Consider the following 19,580-nt stretch of genomic DNA (forward strand, 5'->3'; position numbering starts at 1 on the left):
AAATTCTCTATATAACTGTTGTACCATGGACTACATTTAGACATCATAGCCTAAAGCCAGCTTAGTGATGTTTTAGGTTTATATAAATCGTTAGTCATTTATATGTACTTTTTCTTGATCCCTGCATAACAAGTTTCAACGCAAGTTTTATTTCTAGCATTTTAGCTAGTATTGTGCAGCCTAATTTTATTCTAATTCATAACATGTATACTTGTCACATTGGTATAAAGGAGCAGAGTATAGCTGCAGTGTATGATTTAAGTAGGTATCCGTGGGTGTTCAAATGTATGTGCATGTACTGATCATTGTTAATAAGTTGCAGATGTTTTAAGTGTGTTCTCCATAATGTATTTTTAGGATTGAAGAAGCTTCACCACCAGGTTGTGGATTTTGCCATATACCATATGATGAATTGAACATGCCATTCCCTGCTCACCTCACTTACTGTTACAACTGCAGGAAGCAAAAAGTTCCCGATGTGCTTTTCACCACAATTGATCTTCCCGTAGAGGCAATAGTTATTGGGAAGGGATGTCTTATTCAAGCCAGGTACATATCAAAATATTTTCTTAGTGAAGTTTTGGAGATCTTTGAAAGAATTCCTGTTGCTAAAATTCAGTCATCAAACCTTTACATTTTATGTTGAATTGCTAGGACTTAATGACAGTGTTACTAGGGGTACAGGAGGAGAAGCAGAACCTTCTCCTCCCCTTGTGTCGTGTCTGTTGATGGACATCTGGTAGCGTATCCATTTTGATGGATGTTTCGTAAATGTTTTTTTGGTTTGTTCTTTTGTTTGTTTGGTTTTTTTCTTAATTCTATGGGAATTGCTGTATTTTATCTGCCTGTGTCATGCTTTAACTTGCTGCTTGGGACTGCCAACATGGTTGGATACAGCTGTTGCCCTGGAAACTCAGTGAATTGTTTAAGTCAGTCCTGTTAATTCTGTGCTAATGTCCACAACTGAACATTTCTGTGGAATTGTTGACTATGTCCAGTTTATGCTATGGTATATGAATTTGGAAAAGGGGATAAAGTGGTTTACGTGAGAAAGAAGGAAGGGTTAGCTACGTACAGTCTGTGTGGGTGGCCAACTACATGGATAAATAACTGGTTGGATGGTTGGGCTGAGAGGGTAGCGGTTTATGATTCGTGACCTACCTGGATGGCCATGACAAGTATAATAGACTCTGCAGTGGGCCCTGTCCTGTCGAACCTCTTAATGATGTGGAAGGGATGAGGGACTGCATTCTCTTCAAGTTTACGAGTTACACCCTGTGAGTGGGACCAGCCAATATAATACCTGTCCAGTTTTATCTTTCTCTGAGAGTAAGGCAGACATCAGAAAACTAGAGGAAGTTCAGTGGAGAGCCAGCAAGGGAGTAAGGAGCACCTGCCCTATGAAGAGAAGCTGGACACTTTCAGTGTGGAGAAGAGGACTCAGGGGGATGTAACAGCAGCCTGCCAGTACTTACAAGGAGATTATGGAGCATACGTAGCCAGAGTCTTCACCGTGCTACACAGTGGGAGAGTGAGAGATAATGGGCCTAAGTTGTAGCAAGAGAGATTCAGAGTGGATATAAGTGAAAACTTAGTTACCCGTGAAGACATTCAGGAGCAGATTGCCTTAGGAGGTTGTGCGGTCTCCATCTTTGGGGACATTTCAAGATCTGATTGGATAAAGCTCTGAGCATCGTGGTCCAAGCTCAGAGTTGACCCTGCTTTGCCTGTGTAGAGGAGCTTGGACTGGAAACCTCCTGCACCTGAGGTTTTTTTTATAATCCTGTGATTATCATTCTCTGACCACTGCTAGAGGAGAATTACTGAAGCTACTGTAGAGACGTGTTCTGTGCCCCTCCTTTCCGTATTATTAAGCTCTGTGTTCAGCACCGTCGTGTAAGTTGGCTTTGTGTCACACAGTGGTCCCTGATCTGTCTCTGGAGCACTTGCAGATGTCCCATTTTATCTAGAATAATTCCTCAAATATTCCCATCCCCTAAATAAAATGAAAAACGAAAAAGAACTGAAGCTATAGCTAGAAAGATTTTGAGGTCAACTTGTTACAATTGGGTGAATTACTGTGTTTTCCTGATCATGTAATAAATGTGGTCCTTAGAAGAAAGTGTTGCCTGTTCATCGGTGTGAAACATAACAGTTGTCATGTATTCTTTTTGAACGGAAATTTGTGAGTGGAAGTAGGCAGCCATCACACTGGTGTGGGGTTTGAACTTCAGCTGATGGGACTGTGTCCGAAGATTGGAATATGACTAACGTAATATAGTCAGAGATGTTTAAGATAAATATTTTTAGTCTTGTTAATGTTTGAGCTGTGAGGGTGAGAGCACTCTTTTTTTTTTTTCCTTTATTCCAAAGTGTGCCTTGACTAACTGGTCTACCAGTAGGTGTAATTTCCTATGCTTGTACCTGAAGTGCTTAAGAGGTTTGCAGCAACGGAAATAGATGTTTGCATTTGGGGTCTTACTAGGAGAAAAGCTGAAAACATGAATTTTCAGAGAAGGCAGTCAGTCTCGAGGAGTTCTTGTAAAGCGGTGACATTTTATTTTACAGTTGCAGCAATCTAGAAGAATACACCTCATCCGTTCTGAGGCTCAGTTGAAAAGGGCTGCAGTAACTGTCCCTTGAAATAATCTGTTTTTGTGAGGAGGTGTTGAACAAATACCAGACAATTTGCAATAGCAAAGAAATTGTGTTTGTCTTCATTATTTGCTTTGACAGAAGTAAGCGGGGCAAATTTTTAACGATGGCTGCTATCTGATAGGAGCGGTAATATGCTTAGCCGAACACGTAGTAGATGGTTATCTGGAATTTGTAGAAAATACTTCTTTACATTGCATAGTTATTTGGTACTGTCAGACTATTATGACAAAACTCCCATGTGATGTATGTTGTTTCTGTCTGTTTTAGTCCTTAAGCATGTTTTCTGTTGTTTCAGTCCTTAAGCATGTTTTAAGAAAGGAGACATGACTTCATTCAGTGATTTACAAAAATACCGTATTTGTAATTCTTGTGTTCTGCTCTGATAGGGAATATTTTTTGAATGTTGCTGAAGGTGAGGTATTGTTCTGTTTTATAAGTTTACTTTTTATGTTACTCATTTTTATTGTTAATATAAATAGGGAGTTTCCTATTAAAAATGGAAATCGAATCTTTCTTACTGAGACTCAATGTCTCAGTCTGCCTTTATCTTCCTGACGGGAATTTAATATTTTACAGGATTTTAAAATACAATAAAAAGAAACTGTTTGTATTGGGTTATACAATGAGGAAAAAAAATGAAAATACTCTGCGATCACATTCAGTCTTCAACAGTCCATTAAAACTGTTTATCTGCTGATGTCGTGCACTGTTTCGTTCTCTCAGGTTGTGCCGTCTAAAGAAGAAGGCTCAAGCTGAAGCAAATGCGACATCTATCAGTAATCTCTTGCCATTTATGGAATATGAAGTGCACACCCAACTGATGAATAAACTTAAGCTGAGAGGAATGAATGCTCTGTTTGGGCTAAGAATTCAGATCACTGTGGGTGAAAATATGCTAATGGGGTTGGCAGTAAGTACAGTTTTAATCTTGGATTCTTTTGCTTTCTTACAGTATTTTTTCAGGACAGAAAGACATACAGGGGTTGTGAAACTCAGAGTAACTAGAGATATTAAAATGTTATTTTAAGAATAAATGAAGTGAGAAAAGGAATGAATGAGGTGTCAAATTGCTGACAAATCAGGACAGACTGTCTTTCAACAGCAGAAAAAGCAGATTCAGAAATCTTGGAACTCTGTTAGAGGACAAGATTATTAGAAGGGGAATGAGAGGAAAAGAAACTTTAAATGGTTTAATGGCATAAATTATAGAAAAATGATTGTGCTCTTTAAAGGTCCTGTCAAAGAGATCCCTGCTCCTCAAGTTGCATTACAGTTCCATGACAAATAAGGTCAATTAAGTTTCTCAATAAATCTTTTAGTTAGTTGCCAACAAGAGAATGGTCTGTCGCCTCTTCTTTGTTGGCACTGAAGAAATAAATGAGAGCTTGCAGGTGTCTTAGAGAAGAAATACTCATTAACAGTATTTTCTAACCTCATTCTGTCATGTGGGGTTAGAACAGTGAAGTATGCAACTTCTTCCTACATCAGTGTAAGAGGATGCTTGGGTAACACTGACTCGCTTGCATGTTCTTTTTTCTGAACTGGTGATCTGTTTTCTGCAAGTAGAAATAGGATTGTCACAACTTTGATGATACTGTAAATGGTTTGGCCAAGTTTTAAATCTTTGAAGCCATCACTTGCCTGTGCAAAATAGACTAGGACAGAGATTTTATTTGGTACTTTGTTTGGAACTTTTAAGGTAAGTTAAGAGCTCCACCGTGGAAAAGACCTGTGAGAAGGAGAGAATTTATTAAAAGAACAGTGTTTTTTTCATAAGTGAACAGCAGAGAGAGATCCGTTTAGTATGTGAAGAGATCGTGCTGTAATGTGCATGTCACAATGCTGTCCATTATAGCATAGGCATTTTGGAAAACTTTATATGAAAATATTAGAAGTAAATGCTTATGTAATTGTCTTTTTTCTTAATGACTTTTTAAAAGTCTGCAACAGGTGTGTATCTAGCAGCTTTGCCAACACCTGGTGGTATTCAGATTGCTGGGAAGACTCCAAATGATGGCACCTATGAGCAGCATATATCTCACATGCAAAAGAAAATAAATGATACAATAGCGAAAAACAAGGAACTTTATGAGATTAATCCTCCAGTAAGTAAAGCTTTTATACTCTTAAAGATAAAGCATTCCGAGTGAAACAAATATACATCGTGTGTATCCATGAATTCTTATTGACTGAATTACTCAGAACATAAGTTGTGTTTTAATAGAGATACAGATTAATTTCACTGTATTTTGGGAACCTATTTGAATTTTCACATATCCAAGTAATTTTGTATTTATTTAGATTTATTTCTCAGTAAAATTATTTTCAGAATGTTCTGATTCTTAGAACTGTTAACAAATTGTTTATAAATGAAAATATTTCTAAGCTATATAGAACAACTGTTAATTTTTATATCCTTTTTAGGAGCTACCTGAAGAAATCATTGGGTCTCCCATTCCAGAGCCAAGACAACGTTCCAGGTTACTAAGATCTCAGTCAGAAAGCTCTGATGAAGTTACAGAGCTAGACCTTTCACATGGGAAAAAGGATGCTTTTGTCTTGGAGGTGATAAATATTTTCAGTACTCATTTTCATACTTCCCCTCAAATATATGTAAAAAAAATGGAGAAAAGTTTTCTTATTCATCCCCAAAGACCGTTCTTAAATTGTATATAAATTTTTCCACTTCATATCAGTAAAAAATGTTAGGTATTGGATTTTGCTTTGTCTCTTTTTCTTATTCTGTTTGCTTAAAGCACAGCTATATTATGCCTAGGGACAATATCTGAGAAAATGATTGCCCTGCCATTCATGGACATGTAGCAATATCTAGAATAATAACTAAGAGCTGTTAAGATACGGCCTTCTGCCTACTTCAAGCAGCAGTCATGACTGATCCAAACCCAGATATATTTTTATAAACATTGAGTTTCTGTGTTGTCACACTTTATATTTAGTGAAGAAAAAGCTTGTATATTCTTCCACTTTCAAAACTCTTAGTGTTATAGTTGGATATTCAGAACTACTAGTTTCCAGAACTGGTAGTACTTTGAGCATTCAAAAAACCACAAGTATCAAGAGAGCACATAAAAGACGACTTGCTTTTCTAAATTTCAGCTGATGCTTTTCAGAGTTCAAGAATTTGCAGCTTCAGAGAATACCTTCCAATTCTTTCTTACAGCTACAACTAGAAACAAGTACAACACGTGTAGATAAAGAACATAGATTTCTTTTACCTCTTTATTTAGTAAAATTCAAAGATGTGATTTTAACATTGTACAGTTTGGAAAGAAAGGAGACAAGTACTAAAGAAGGCTAGAGTTTGTATTATCTTCTTGTAGGTGCAGGTATTACGAATACCTGTCCTAGACTAAGAAAAAGAAAGCAATTTAATTAAATTAGAGCCTGCATTGAAGCCTAAGGTGTGTTCAAGACTTGCCTTTATGTTACTCTTCACAAATCACTGTCTTCATAGAAAATAATCTGGAAGAAAGGTTGTAGATAGGGAGAATGGTAGAGTACTGTAACAGCAGTTCATTTGAAAACACAGGTAAGAATGGAGAGTGAAAAAATAACAGGTTGGGAGAGGTTGGTGTAATAAATTGAGATTGGTTGGTGCTTCAAAACCCGCCTGGAATCCATCCTGTGCAACCTGCTCTAGAGCAACCTGCTTTGGCGGGGGAGTTGGACTAGATGATATCCAGAGGTCCCTTCCCACCCCTGTCATTCTGTGATTCTGCTATTTGAGTAAATTTTTGCTATTCAGTGCATTACGTGTCTGCTAGGATCAAAGTAAGTAAGTTGGGAAGTCCTTAGAAGTAACTTTGATGTTAGTTAACTCTTGCATGAAAAAGAAATGGGGACAGTTTTCATCAAGTACTTTTTGCCGTTGGTCTTAACAGGTTTTTGGTTTTGTATCATCAGCTGTGTAGACTGACAGGATTGGAACTGTATCCTCAAAACAAAAGTTATGATAGATGCTCTCTGAGGCACTGTATTGAAATGGATGACTCAGTCACAAAATACTTTGATAGATGCAAAAAGGGTCAAATGCCTTTTAAAAAAATAGAGGATTATGTAGGGCACACAAAAAAAGCCCAACCCAAAGACTGTTATACTGCAAGAGACCCTTCGGACAAGTAATGAAAAATACCAGAAACAACATAAGCCCAGCCTCCATTTTGCTTCTAAAGGCTGTGATATAGAAGGGAGGTAGCAATAATATAAGCTCAGCATACTTCTGTGCAGTTGCCTTCTAAAGAAGCTTGATACGTTATAGGCAAAGATCATCTGATTAAGGACTACATTATATACTGCAAGAATTGTCCAGCTCTTTTTTTTATGGTTTTGGAGAATTCTTCCTTCTACCTTATTTATTAACTGTAGTATATGCACCTGGGGGCATAGGAGGAGATCTCCATGTGGGAGAAATGTAAGAGCAATGTAGTGTACTATATAATACATTATAAATGATGCTAAAGTTAGCAAGAAAAAGATGATGTGATGTTTAAGTACTGTAATTTGCTGGTTTACATTATGTGAATATGTTGGTCCTAGAATACACATTCCTGTGTTTCGGTAGTTCAATCTTTATTGATAGAAAAAAGGAATTTTCATCTGTGGAATCACTTTCTACTGTCTTTGTTAAGAAATTGGGTATCAGAAACAATATAACAGTATTTCAGGAGCTTTAGTGAAGCTCCTGGCTCCGACCTTCCAAGGGTAAAATCATTGTTCACCAGAAATATGTAAGAAAAAGTGGTTAAAGATTCACTGTGATGAGAAATGCTAAGAGATGCTGGGAAGGCAATTATGAGAGGTAAGGCTGCCTGTATTTTACTTTTTTTTTCTGAGGGGAAAAAAAAAGGATTCCTCCCCTTACTTTGAGAAGGAGAAACAATACCCCATGGAGAACCCTTTAATGCTGGAGTTAAAATATAAACAATTTCCAAAATACTTGATAGGAAAATGTTGGAAGTTAGAGGTAAACTTGGATCTCTTGTAGATAAGTAAGACAGAATGAACCTAAAGGCACAACACAAATACTTACAGAAGGTAGAAAGGCAGATACCCTCTCAGTCTGATCTAATATAACAAAAGTCTTTAAAGATTGGATGCAGTAGAGGTTATTTGGATAGGAGAAACTAATAATCTCCAAATTTACCTTTTCCTATTTGATTTTCTGCTGTTTATACTAAAGCAAAGTTTCTAAAGTCCTGGAAAGATTTTTATGTGTCATTGAAATAGGAGGGAATGATCACATCGGTATAATACAGACCTTATGAGAGCTCTAGTAGCCAAAGATCTGTAGCTGGCAAAAATTGTTAAGTTGTTGTGGAACCTTTTTCACCATTTTAAACTGTTCAAAAAATTCTCTTTTTTATCATTCTGGTCTTACCCACTGCAGTTTCTGTGCGTTCTGTTGCTTTATTTTTAATACAATTTAATTGAGGGAAATATTTTTCAAGTGTTAAGCAAATCATAGGCTGCTAGTTAAGATTCAGAGGTCTGGTTGATGGAATAATTTTTTAAAATCTAAACTTAGCTTCCAGATATAGGTCTCTTGATGACAAACTTTTTGCATCTTTCTGAGACTTCTGACTGAACAGTAACATGATTTTTCTCAATTATTCTTTTTTCCAGATTGATGATACAGATGCAATGGAGGATGTACATTCTTTACTGACAGATGTTCCACCACCTTCTGGTATAGTTAAAACCACATTTTTCTAATTTATACTGTAGGCTGCAAAATGACACAATAGAACTGTTTTTATTTAAAAAAAAAATTAAAAAAGTTCAAGAGTAACAGTGAAAATATCCTTGAAGTGTTCAGCTTGTCAGATATACCTGTGAAAAACAAGTCATTAAGCCTTTTATGGGGATTGTTGCTTATTGAAAACTGAGGTAAACAGTATTTGTGTGGCATTTTGTAGTTCATTGATTTGTATGGTTGTTGCAAATTTGTTCTTTCTTCGTATGGGTATAGCAATTGGATCTTTTCTACTAGTATGCCAGTTTCTGAAGACTTTTAGACTGAATGGCTAAGTTATAGGTTTCAGGATCAATGGAAGTAGAAATACAGACAACAGAATGGTCTTTAAGTATTTGTAACCATATAACGTGACATATTGGTGTTGCAATCCAAGAATGCTATTTAAAGTGAGCAATTTGCCCTTCCAGCTCTCTTGTTCAACAAGCGCATTTGTATTTTCCTTGCTTTATGATTCTGCCATACTGTCAGTTTAAATCTTTGTGTTCACTGCATTTGTAGTCTTTGCTGTTAAAAAAAGCAAAGTCCAAAATGATTTGGAATTCTTAAATTGTCCACAGCATTTTTATCCAAGTCAGTACTCACCATTTTCTGCAGGAGGCAGTAAAGTAAAATAATACAGATAGAGTAGTTTCTGATTTTTTCAGATTTTTTTAATAGATTTATTTTTAAAAAGTGTTGCAACTTGAGAACGTAAAACTGATTAAAGTGAATAATTTCCAAAATTCAGTCATGAGACTTGAAATCTGTGTTGTCAAATCACAGTATGAATACGGATGTTGGCAATAGAACTTTGTGAGGTATCCATTAAGTTGTCTGCATTTAAAAACTATTTAAGAACCCAGCATAGGGGGAGGAGTACTGAATCACTCAATGTCTGCTTACTGATGGGGATCAAACGAGAATGCGCATTGCGTTAATGTAAGGGCGAGGGGAAAAAAATAATTGCACAGAATAGCATGCTAACAGTTCATAGTTCACCAGCATCCTGAAAGAAAGTTACTGTCTTTGTAAATGATAGCCTTTGACAAACTTTTCTGTGCATTTGGCTATTTGCATTTTGAGCCCATGTGTGGATTTTTTGTCAGGATCTGTGCCCATAGAAGAGCCAGCTTCTTTTACCTGCTTTGTGTCAGCCGCCTTTTCCTTTTACTTAGATTGGGAAGACCAGTGAGTCGTTGCCTTGTATCAGTTTTCTTTAGGCTATTAGCTGGTTTTAACTTTCCTTACCCTGCTGTTTAGTCATTATACTTTTTTGGTTTTTTGTCTTTTCAAGTCTTAGTAAGTGCTATGTATTTGCACTCAGGCTCCAGGTGTATCTCTACCTACCTATCTATATATATAAAGATATACATATAAAGATACATATATATCTTTAAAGCATCTCTGTGCTGTCTGTCAAAGGTTAGCTTTTTTTAGCTTTTCCTACCACATTTTTAATGTTTCCTTATTTGCATGTAATTTGTCTATTAGCAGCTAGGCAGAGCAATAGTGGACTTTGGGTGTTTACCCATCCTGCAAAAATGCTGAAGTGTATCTTGATAAGAGCTAAAAAACTTCTTAGAATCATAGAATCATTCAGGTTGGAAGAGACCCTTGGGATCATCGAGTCCAACCATCTACCCCACTCTACAAGTTCTTCCCTACACCGTATCCCCCAACACCACAGCTAAACGGCTCTTAAACACATCCAGGAATGGTGACTCAACCCCCTCCCTGGGCAGCCTGTTCCAGTGTCTGACCACTCTTTCTGTGAAGAATTTCTTCCTAACGTCCAGTCTAAACCTACCCTGCTGGAGCTTGAAGCCATTCCCTCTCGTTCTGTCATTAATTACCTGTGCGAAGAGACCAGCACCAACCTCTCTACAGTGTCCTTTCAAGTAGTTGTAGAGAGTGATGAAGTCTCCCCTCAGCCTCCTCTTCCTCATACTAAACAGTCCCAGCTCCTTCAACCGCTCTTCATAGGATTTATTCTCCAGGCCCTTCCCCAGCTTCGTTGCCCTCCTCTGCACTCGCTCCAGCACCTCGATATCTCTCTTGGATTGAGGTGCCCAAAACTGGACACAATACTCCAGGTGTGGCCTCACCAGTGCTGAGTACAGGGGCACAATCACCTCCCTACTCCTGCTGGTCACACTATTTCTAATACAAGCCAGGATGCCATTGGCTTTCTTGGCCACCTGGGCACACTGCCGGCTCATGTTCAGCCGCTTGTCAATTAGAACCCCCGGGTCCTTTTCCACCAGGCAGCTCCAGCCACACTTCCCCAAGGCTGTAGCGATACATGGGGTTGTTGTGGCCCAAGAAGCATTCTTTGAATGCTTCTACCTGCTGAGGACCAACTAGTCAGGAGTTTCTTGTTTTGTGCATTCCTCAAGGAGTGTTTCCATGAAGCAGTCAGGGAGCGTGTCTCACCAATTAGTCCTAGCGTGAGATGACAGGAGTTACGCAGTCTCCATCGGCAGCAGCTGTCACTGTTGCATTTCATGCCATTGTAGCCTCTCTCATGTTCCTCAACACGATGACATTTCTGGCCTTGCTTTTTGGTGGTTTTCAGAATATTCAGAATAAATATAATAAATAATTATATTATATATTTATATAAATAAATATATTCAGAATAAAAATTCTGTAGTGAATTAATGTTTTAGAAGTGGTGAGTTCCATCTTTCCTATCCAATATTTTACCTCAGTATGAATAACGGAAAGCGTGTGGTTCTTTCATATGTTATATACATACAAAGTATTGTATGCTGTGTTTGTTTTTTGAATGTTGGTCTTACTTCTGGTATATTATTCAATATTCAAAAACACATGAGGGAAAATACCTGCAAAACATTAAGTAAGGCCATATATGTTTCTTTAAAAGTATTTTTGTATTTCAGTGTGCAACATAGATTTCCCCAAATATTTTCTCCGCAGGTTTTTACAGTTGCAACACAGAAATTATGCCTGGTATAAATAACTGGACACCGGAAATTCAAGTAAGGTTATTCAAAGAAAATGAAAACTTTTTTCCAAATTGTGTTGAAGTGTGCTGTAGTAATTTAAATATATATTCGAGGTAAATAATTTTGAAAGATAAATTAAAAGGATACTCTCGTGTTAGAAATAAAAGTATTTTGGTAAGAGAAATAGGATATGAGATCCTGTTATTTTGTGGTTTTTTCCAATGCTGTTATGTAACAGAATCAGTTACAAAAAATATAAAAATTAGAAAATATCTACAGTAAATACAAACTTTAGGGTTTTGGGCATTTTTAAGAGCTTGGCTAGATTTTGAAGCCTCTTAAGAGAAACAAATTGTTGACTGTTACTTAGTGTGAGATACTGAATATGATAACATTAACAGCTTAAGATAAATAGAATTAGATAAAGTCAATCTGGTGAGTAGAGAAAAATTCCACTTACACTTAAGCTTAAACATTTTTGGTCACATTTGTACAACACAATTCAGTCTTCTATTGAAGGAGTTAAAACAGATCTAATTAAATGAGTTTTTACACCTAATTTGCACAATGAAAGACTCTGCTTTGCAGACCCACAGCTCAAACCTGAAAACCATCCAGCCACACCAGCAGCAGACTCTCAGGTTGATGGGCTTCCCTCTGTATTTCTATGGGATGTTCCATTGTTGTGTACATTAGTGTACACAATTAACATACAATTTTCAACAGCAGTTAACAAAATACGTAGCAGGTAGAATGGCTCCTTTATGAAGCAAGTAAAAAGAATATAGAGTATTTAATATCTTGCTTAATAACTTGTTTCATATACACATTAGTTCACAGAAAATTTGCCTTTTATTTGTAAAATTTCATGAGTAATAAGTACTTTACTTGACTTATTGTTGCTACAGTTTTTTCCCTTTCTTTCAATGCCTCTTCCTTTCCCTCTCCTGCATTATTTGCCTTCTTTATAAATTAGTTTTGATTTTAATATAACATATAGGCATATATTGGGGAAAAAAAAAAGTGTGTTTGTTTCCAATTCAGATGTTCACAGCAGTAAGAGTATCCAGATTAAGCAACATTAACCTAACAAATCAAACCCTTAATAAGAACTTCAATGATCTCTGTGAGAATCTGTTGAAGGTAAGAATCCTATTTCAAACGTTTTTTGAATAGTTCAAATGGAAGCAAATAAAATCAGGCCTGTTGCTGAAAATAACATTTTCTTCATAATTACTTTTCAGAATTAGACTACAAAATGGGTGTTATTAGTTTGTAAGCTGCTCTAAAGCTAGATTCAGCCTTTGTACTGTATTTAAGATTTCCAAAGCTTTTTGACTCTGAATGAGTCCTTTGACTGGTAGTGTACTCTAGAAACAGAGATATCATCCAGTTCCAACCCCCCTGCCATGGGCAGGGACACCTCCCACCGGACCAGGTTGCTCAAAGCCCCATCCAGCCTGGCCTTGAACATTTCCGGGGAAGGAGCCATCCACAACTTCTCTGGGCAACCTGTTCCAGTGTATATAAAGACTACTACACAGTAGATTGCATTCTGTCCTGACTTTCCACACTTGTAATTCTTCTTCAAGAAAAAAATTAATTTGATTAGATTATTATGATTATGAATATGAATAGATGATTTCTAGTATGAAAAGAGTTTTGATCTTTAATTTCTCTGAAATAAATGATACTTTTTTTTTTTAGAGTAACACAAATAATGTCTTGTCTTCAACAGAGCTTGTATTTTAAACTACGATCTATGGTTCCCTGCTGCCTCTGTCATGTAAATTTTACAGTTGCTCTACCAGAGGATGAATTAGTTCAGGTAAGTAAACTGCTTCTTTTGACTTCGAGCATGTGGGCATGCCAGTTTTGGCCTTTAATTACATTTGCTACACAGAGTAATCTCAGCTAGGATGTGATTTACTAGTATGTCTGATGAATAAGGCCATAATGTTCGGTGAAGAAAAAGGATTACCTGTTGAGTTCACCAGTCTTGAGAATCATGGGACTACTTGGCATTTCATGAGTACAGTGCATCTTAATAGCGTGTATCTTTTTAGTTAGATAGGAAACGAAAAGCGCTGACTAGATATCCATTAAAAGGTGTTACCACATACCGTACAAGAATATGGCACACCAGTTTTCTAAGTATGCTGTCATTATAATTGTCTAATAGTTTTCTTGCCATTTCAAGATGATGCAATATACTTCATTATTTCTAAAAATGTTTTCTCTAGAAGTATAGCATCATTCTTGTGTTCAACTAAACATTTCTTTCTCTCTTACTAATACACTGATAATGCGGTTTTATGGGGTTTTTTATGTCAATTCACCAAGAAAGAGGGAAAGAACTGATGAACAAAATCATAAATGTGGGACAAACACTGTCAGGTGTATGTTCTAAGAACAGACCTTAGTGTATTTTATGCTCTGCTGTGAAGGGTTTTTAATATGTCTGCATAGGTGATTTTCTTTTTCCCTGTTACTTGTCTATGGAAAAAGCTGGCTTGTTTGCAAAATTATTTTTGCAGATTGCATGAGAGATTAAGTTGCCTAATATGCCATATATTTCTGATTTGCAGATTGCAGTCACAGCTGTTGCAATTACGTTTGACAAAAACCAAGCGTTACAAGCCAACAAAGCCCCTACAGAAAAATCACAGCAAAGAGGTAAAAGTTGTGAGGCATATAAAGATACGAGATAATATTTTGCATTCCCAGTATGTAATGAGTCTACATTTTCATTTCAGTTACATATACATGTTTTTAAGGGGAGGTTCTGTGAAATCATAAAGCCATAATACAGAGTTATGTGACCTCTATATATAGAGAATATATGTGACCTCCAGCAGGATGACTTACTTACGATGTATTAGGTATTTGCTTTACATAATCAACAAACTTATAATAACATTAAAAAAAAGTTTGGTATTTCCTTATTCTTTGTACCATCTTTCTTTAAATATTTTTCTCTAAGGAATCAGTGTAACAGATTACGACTTTTCCATTGATTTTGAAACATGGTATAAGTTATTAGAGAATACTTGTTCTTCTAAGTAGCAAATTTCGTCCTTACTTCTAGAAGGCAGAAAATAAATTATTCATGATACTTGAAAAAAAAAGTCAAAAAACCCCTTAAGTAGGTCAGTAATATTTTTGGGGATGAGTGAAGCATATAGCATTATGCAAAGAATAGAAGAGACTACTGTAATCTGCGTATGTCATCTTGTTAATGAAGCACCATCTTGCACTGGAAATTTATGTGTGCAATCTGGATATGGGAATTTAGACAGAACTTTGAAAATACTCCATTCTGAAGAATGGAATTAGGTATTAGAACAGAGCCATATGTTTCTAAAACATTAGTTATACCATGCTTTTTCAGTGGTAACAGTAAATTGTTTTCTTTTATAAATCAATCAATAATATTTTATATTTATATTTTTATACTATATATTTATTTTATATTTTTATTTATATTATAATTTTAAATAAATCAAATGTTACTTTTTACCATGACATACAGCTAACTCGGATCCAACTGCAGAATCAAATCTAAAATGCATGAATTGACTTAATGTTTTTTCCTGAAAGTACTAAATCAAATCCTGTTCAGTGGAACGCAAGTTCTGTTCAATTTTGCAGCTGGATTTATTGTCAGACATTCAACAGTTCATACAGAACTGCATCACTATATGCATATGCTGAAAAAAATCTGTTCCAGTCAGACCTGACTAAATTGAATCTGTAGTGGTTATTATTACTGACAAATGCATTTTGGGGGTTAATTATCAATCGGGTCTGTTTTCCTTGTTGAAGCATCTACAGACAATGAAGAGCAGCTACAATTTCCATTGGAACTTTGCTCTGATCCCCTTGCTTCTCAACCATTCTCACCATCTAAAGGTCAGTTAAATGGACAAACGCTGAACTGTTGTTTTTTACGGATTTTTGAGTTCTGCTCTCTTATTTAAAATATCTGTACTTTCATATGCTTTAAATATTCTTTGATACCTAGGCATAATGGATATGTTCACTCCTAAAGTCACATTTATTGAGGGACACATAAGATGGATTGGCTAATCTTTCTGTATATATTCTTTTGTAGATTTCCTGTAGTTCTTCTATCTTTGCATTTAGAGTATTGAAAATGCTGCAGACCACTGTGTTGGGTGTCATTTCCCACCATGAGATTAATTATTTGAGTTTGACAGTACATGGAGTTGTTTTACATGGGCCATTTACAGAATCAAAGCAGTATGAGACAAGCCTAATTATTAAGTAGTTTATAATTCTTTATCTAGCAAATACTGGTTGTTCAGCTGAGCAAAATGGGATGGAATTTTTTTTTTTTTAAAGTGAAAAATTTAAGTGAATGGAGCCTAAGCTTGTGTAGTAAACAATTTGTACAGTGCAGCACATTCTACCTGTTAAACAGCTGCTTTATTTTACCTGAGATAGAGCTGCATTTCAAGAATGGTTGTCACAATTCTTCTATGACTGTATTAACAATTAGGTCATGGTTTGCTGAATTTACCTTTACTTTCTTCTCTATTGGTTGATTATCTACCACCAAAATGCTTAGTCATCGGAACTTTAGCATTATTGTAAATGTTCTTTTACTATAAAGAGCTCCCTTTTTTGCCCATTACATCAGTTGTATAAAGGAGGGTGCCTACCACATTTAGTTAGGTTTTCAGAGGTCGTTTTAATTTCAGTAGTAATATTCTTATTGCTTTGGGTTTTTATTTTTTTTTTGCATTTGTGTGTGTTTAACTTCTAATTAAGTAACATTATGATACTGTTAAGAAGAGGAGCTATCCAGAAATTCCAGACTGACGTCTTTGTCACTGTCAGTAGACTGTGCTACTCTTGTAATGCGCAGTGACCGCTAGAGGGTAGCCTGTTCGCGTACATCGCTTTTCCTGATGTTCCTCACATTCCGTGTCGTACTGTCCATCTCTTTGGAGGCTTTCAACTCGCTAATGATTTCATCTGTCATTTCTTCACAAGGAAACTCGAGGTTTCATTGTAGTTCGTTTACTTAGCAGCTTATTTAATACATTGATACTTTTTTAACATACATTTTCTGTAAGATTGTTATTTAAAAAATATTTTTATATAACCTTATGCAGTAGTGACTGTTGGTAAGTGATCATATTATAATTTGCAAGACAGATTTAGTAAAGTCAATTATTTATACCAATTTATTATGTGCTATCCGAGCGCATAGTATAATATATATAGAAGCTTTTTTCCTTATATTTTACTCTAAATTTTTTTTTTTGTAAGAAGAAAGCTGTTGTCCTGTACTACATGACTCTGCTCATATATTATCTCAATGGAATTAATTTTGTCTTACTAGAAGCCCTGGAGGGTGCAAGTTCCCACACAGGTATTCCTGCTCCTCAGAGAGGTGAGTTTACTTCATTTAGCCATATGCCAGAACAGAATGAGCATTCTTGGGATATTGGTATACTCTTTTTGGATGTGTTTTAATCCAGGAAGTGTTTACTAGTTAACTGAGAATGCATGCTCTGGTGTGGCTTAATGATATCATAATATTTTGATGTGTTTTTTTAACTACAGAGGTCAGATTTGTTAACAACAGCAGTGTGCTCTGTCAGATACATTGATATCACTTTATCTGACAGAAAATTAGTTTCCTGGGAGAGAGCTTTTTTGCTTGTCTTAATTTGAAGTTAGCATGTGATCCTTCCGTTTCTTCAGGATAATGAAGAAACGGTGTTTGCAAAACTTTTTTTTTTTTTAAAGATACGCAAACACCCCTGCAACTAATACCAAAAGTCATAGCAGAAACAACTCTACTTCTCATTGTAGTGATAATGGGGGGAGGTGCTGGGGGGAGGAGTACAGTGTTCTGTAAGGAAAATCAATTTGTGTTTAAAACCGAGGTGTTGTTTCAGCTTGTGACTCTTATCCTCACCACCAAACCTTTTTTTTCGGTCTGTAGGTTAGATGTTGATGAAGATAGTTAGGAAATACAAATCATGATCAGCAGCTCTTCGTGAGGAAAAGAATAGCAATGTAAATTAAAACTAAACAAGGCTTAAATAAATTTAAAGAAGCCAGAATTTAATAACTAAAATGAGATTAAAAAAACATAATCTAGCATAAGTCATTAATGACTGTATTTGCATGTTTTTTCAGTGATGAAGTCCCAGTCAGGCAGTTGGTTCACAGCTGGGACATCACCAGAAATCGGTACACAGGTTTGGACAAGTCCAAACCTATACTGTAACTTTTCCTTTAAACAGACCTGGAAAGGGATGTTTGTTCTCTCTCAGACACAGATAATTGCTTCCTCAAAAGGAGCATTGAGATGAGCAAGAGACATCATCCATATTTTTTTTTTCTTTGTTTTTTCTTTTGTTTTTCTGTCTGTGTTTTCAGCAACGTCAATTGATTACAGTTCCTTTGCAGACAGATGCAACAGCTGGATAGAGCTCATTAAACTGAAAGCTCAGACCATAAGGCGCGGATCAATTAAGACAAGTAGGCGGCTGTTTCTACCACGTTATGATAATCTGAGACATATCTCTGATTTCCCAGTGGTGAATAGTGGAGTTTCCTGCCCAGCAATAGTACTGCAGATCACATGTAGAATGAATACCCGAGTGTGAAAACTGCCGACATTGTTAATGTCTTTGTAAGCTAATATAGGGTTTATGTACCAGTGTCATAAAAAGCAAAATATAGTATTTCTGTTCACTTAGTAAAAATCAGTTATCAATAAATGTGTACGCCTACTAATTATATAACATACACTGCATGGATGTAGGTGTATGTATGATCTTGGAAAATTTTTGGTGAGAAACAGGAAGCAATCACCAAGGCAATGGTCAAGGCAATGGTCACTAAATTAGCAAGTGGTGAGTTATTTTTCAGTAGTTCTTTGGCCACAGGTCTGACTATCTTGCTTAAATTAGCAGAGATTAATATCTGTTTTAATGGAAAATGCTGCACTGGGGAAACACAACAACTTTCACACTTCCTATAATTTGTTCCTCCGGCAGAATACGTATTTCAAAATGTTGGCACTTTTTTCTTTACCTTCACTTTATAACTGATTGTTGTATGTGCAGCTACTCGCCTCAATGTTTTCCTTTGCAGGAATGCCACTCTTCCAAATAAATTCCATTTCAGCTTTTTGTCTCCTTTTGCATGCATTGCATGATAATTTCCTTTCTCACGTGGTATGGCTGAGCATCACAGGCAGCTGAATGTTGTCACCAAGCTATTTGGAAACCATAAAGAAGAGTTTTTGTGTTTTGAGAAACAGTAATAGATCATACTTGATAGTTACTTTCTCTTCTTTTTTTCCCATCTTTCTAGCTGCTTCGCTTGATAAAGCAAGTCCATTGGCTGAGGGATACTTAAAGCACCGTTCTTTTCCATCGTGCGCCAGTTCTACCGTCTCAGTTGTTAAGATGACACCTCTCTCTTTTCTACCTGGGGCAAAAATAACCAAATATCTTGGGATAATCAACATGTTTTTTATACGAGAAACCACTTCTTTGCGTGAGGTGAGCTGTATGTCAGGGTTTAGCACTTTTTGTTAACAATAATAATCAAAGGTAAGTATCTGAAGGTGTTTGCGTTGAGGGATCATGCAGCAAGGGAAGAGAGATTTTTGTCACTTGAGGGTAGGTGCTGAGTGGGGAGTAGGTCACATTGCACTGCTCTTGTCATAGAGCTGCATTGTGTTTGGAAATGTTAGGAAGGTGTTACTTAAGCATTGCCACTGTTGCCAATGAGTTCTTAAACAAAACTACTTGGAAAAAGTAGGGTTGTGACCAACAATTGTACTTGGGATCATTTGAATCCAAAACTGAGATTAATTTAAATGCCAAAAAATAAATAAATCCATTCTTATCTCATTTATCAAGCTCAATGATGAGCTTTCACAGTGTATGTGGATTTTAGAATTATTTGGTTAATATAAGTCTTCCTGTGACATTAAAAATCAGCATAATAGTTATATATTACATTCTGTGCATTCTCAGTAACGAAGCTCTGTGTGATGAACATCTAAAAAGCATGCCATAAAGCCTATAACCACGCAAGCAGCTTAGAGGGTGTAGCTGGTGATACTCAAACAATGATCTCCAGTCTGGATCTGGACAATAGATACTCCCTTGAGCATGAGCATACTCTTTTCAAGACAGGTT

The 19,580-nt window shown here is 36.2% G+C and overlaps 1 protein-coding gene across 1 annotated transcript in view; it reads left to right on the plus strand.

Moving 5' to 3' along the window:
* Nucleotides 1-19,580, plus strand: part of C2CD5 (C2 calcium dependent domain containing 5) — a 73,323-nt gene that overhangs the window by 47,531 nt on the left and 6,212 nt on the right. Inside the window, exons 15-27 of the mRNA XM_074161658.1 lie at nt 358-549; nt 3,382-3,568; nt 4,599-4,763; nt 5,083-5,223; nt 8,302-8,365; nt 11,354-11,415; nt 12,427-12,525; nt 13,121-13,210; nt 13,971-14,058; nt 15,208-15,294; nt 16,754-16,804; nt 17,803-17,904; nt 18,745-18,935. Of these exons, the coding sequence (XP_074017759.1) occupies nt 358-549; nt 3,382-3,568; nt 4,599-4,763; nt 5,083-5,223; nt 8,302-8,365; nt 11,354-11,415; nt 12,427-12,525; nt 13,121-13,210; nt 13,971-14,058; nt 15,208-15,294; nt 16,754-16,804; nt 17,803-17,904; nt 18,745-18,935 (1,519 nt within the window). The remainder of the gene's footprint in view (nt 1-357; nt 550-3,381; nt 3,569-4,598; nt 4,764-5,082; nt 5,224-8,301; nt 8,366-11,353; nt 11,416-12,426; nt 12,526-13,120; nt 13,211-13,970; nt 14,059-15,207; nt 15,295-16,753; nt 16,805-17,802; nt 17,905-18,744; nt 18,936-19,580) is intronic.

This window comes from Numenius arquata, chromosome 2, assembly GCF_964106895.1.
Source record: "Numenius arquata chromosome 2, bNumArq3.hap1.1, whole genome shotgun sequence".
Taxonomy (NCBI): domain Eukaryota; kingdom Metazoa; phylum Chordata; class Aves; order Charadriiformes; family Scolopacidae; genus Numenius; species Numenius arquata.